At 62.7% G+C, this 850-nt stretch overlaps 1 protein-coding gene across 1 annotated transcript in view; it reads left to right on the forward strand.

Annotated features, from left to right (window-relative positions):
* Positions 1–267: 267 nt before the first annotated feature.
* Positions 268–850, forward strand: part of atp6v0e1 (ATPase H+ transporting V0 subunit e1) — a 23,705-nt gene continuing 23,122 nt past the window's right edge. The window contains exon 1 of the mRNA XM_067996431.1: positions 268–455. Coding sequence (XP_067852532.1) covers positions 352–455 — 104 coding nt within the window. The 5' untranslated portion in view covers positions 268–351. The remainder of the gene's footprint in view (positions 456–850) is intronic.

An 850-nucleotide genomic window follows, 5' to 3' on the forward strand; every position in this document is an offset into this window, starting at 1 on the left:
ACCAGGACATTATAGACTTGTCACCCAAGTCTGATTTTGCTTGACCTGCTGGGAGATGCTGCATTCCCAGTTTGCCTTGTCTCAGATTCGGGGGAATCAAACCTGCAGCTTCCTAATCAGTGCACACCTTCAACCCTTGCAAACCACCCCGGCCCAGCACCTGCCCTTAAATCTTCCCGCGCTCCTCTGTGAGGCACCGCTGCCTCTAATCAGCTTGATTATGATGTCATAATGAAGGCATTGTGAGATCAGTTCCGTCCTATCGGGAGGCGATCCCAAGGCCTCGCGTCACTTCTGGTTTCCGGGAGACGGGTGTCGTTGTCGGTTTGAAGCCCAGTTCGTGTCTGCGCCATGGGTTACAGCGGCCTGACGGTGCCCATCATCGTCCTCACCGTGTTTTGGGGTATTGTGGGCGGCGTTGTGCCATGTTTCATCCCGAAAGGACCAAATAGAGGGTGAGCCTGGGGGGGAAGACAGTGAGAGGGGAGAAGGGTAAAGCTGTGTGGGGGTGGGGGGTTTGTGAAGGGTAACGATCAGAGCGGGGCGCGAGCTCAGGTCTCCATCACACGGACTGTGCGTCGCACAATAACAGGGCGCCCGGGGAGGGGAGAGTGAGGCCCGGGGAGGGGGAGAGTGAGGCCCGGGGAGGGGAGGGGGGAGAGTGAGGCCCGGGGAGGGGAGGGGGGAGAGTGAGGCCCGGGGAGGGGAGGGGGGAGAGTGAGGCCCGGGGAGGGGAGGGGGGAGAGTGAGGCCCGGGGAGGGGAGGGGGGAGAGTGAGGCCCGGGGAGGGGAGGGGGGAGAGTGAGGCCCGGGGAGGGGAGGGGGGAGAGTGAGGCCCGGGGAGGGGAGA

The sequence above is a fragment of the Heptranchias perlo genome, chromosome 14, assembly GCF_035084215.1.
Source record: "Heptranchias perlo isolate sHepPer1 chromosome 14, sHepPer1.hap1, whole genome shotgun sequence".
In the NCBI taxonomy this organism is placed as follows: domain Eukaryota; kingdom Metazoa; phylum Chordata; class Chondrichthyes; order Hexanchiformes; family Hexanchidae; genus Heptranchias; species Heptranchias perlo.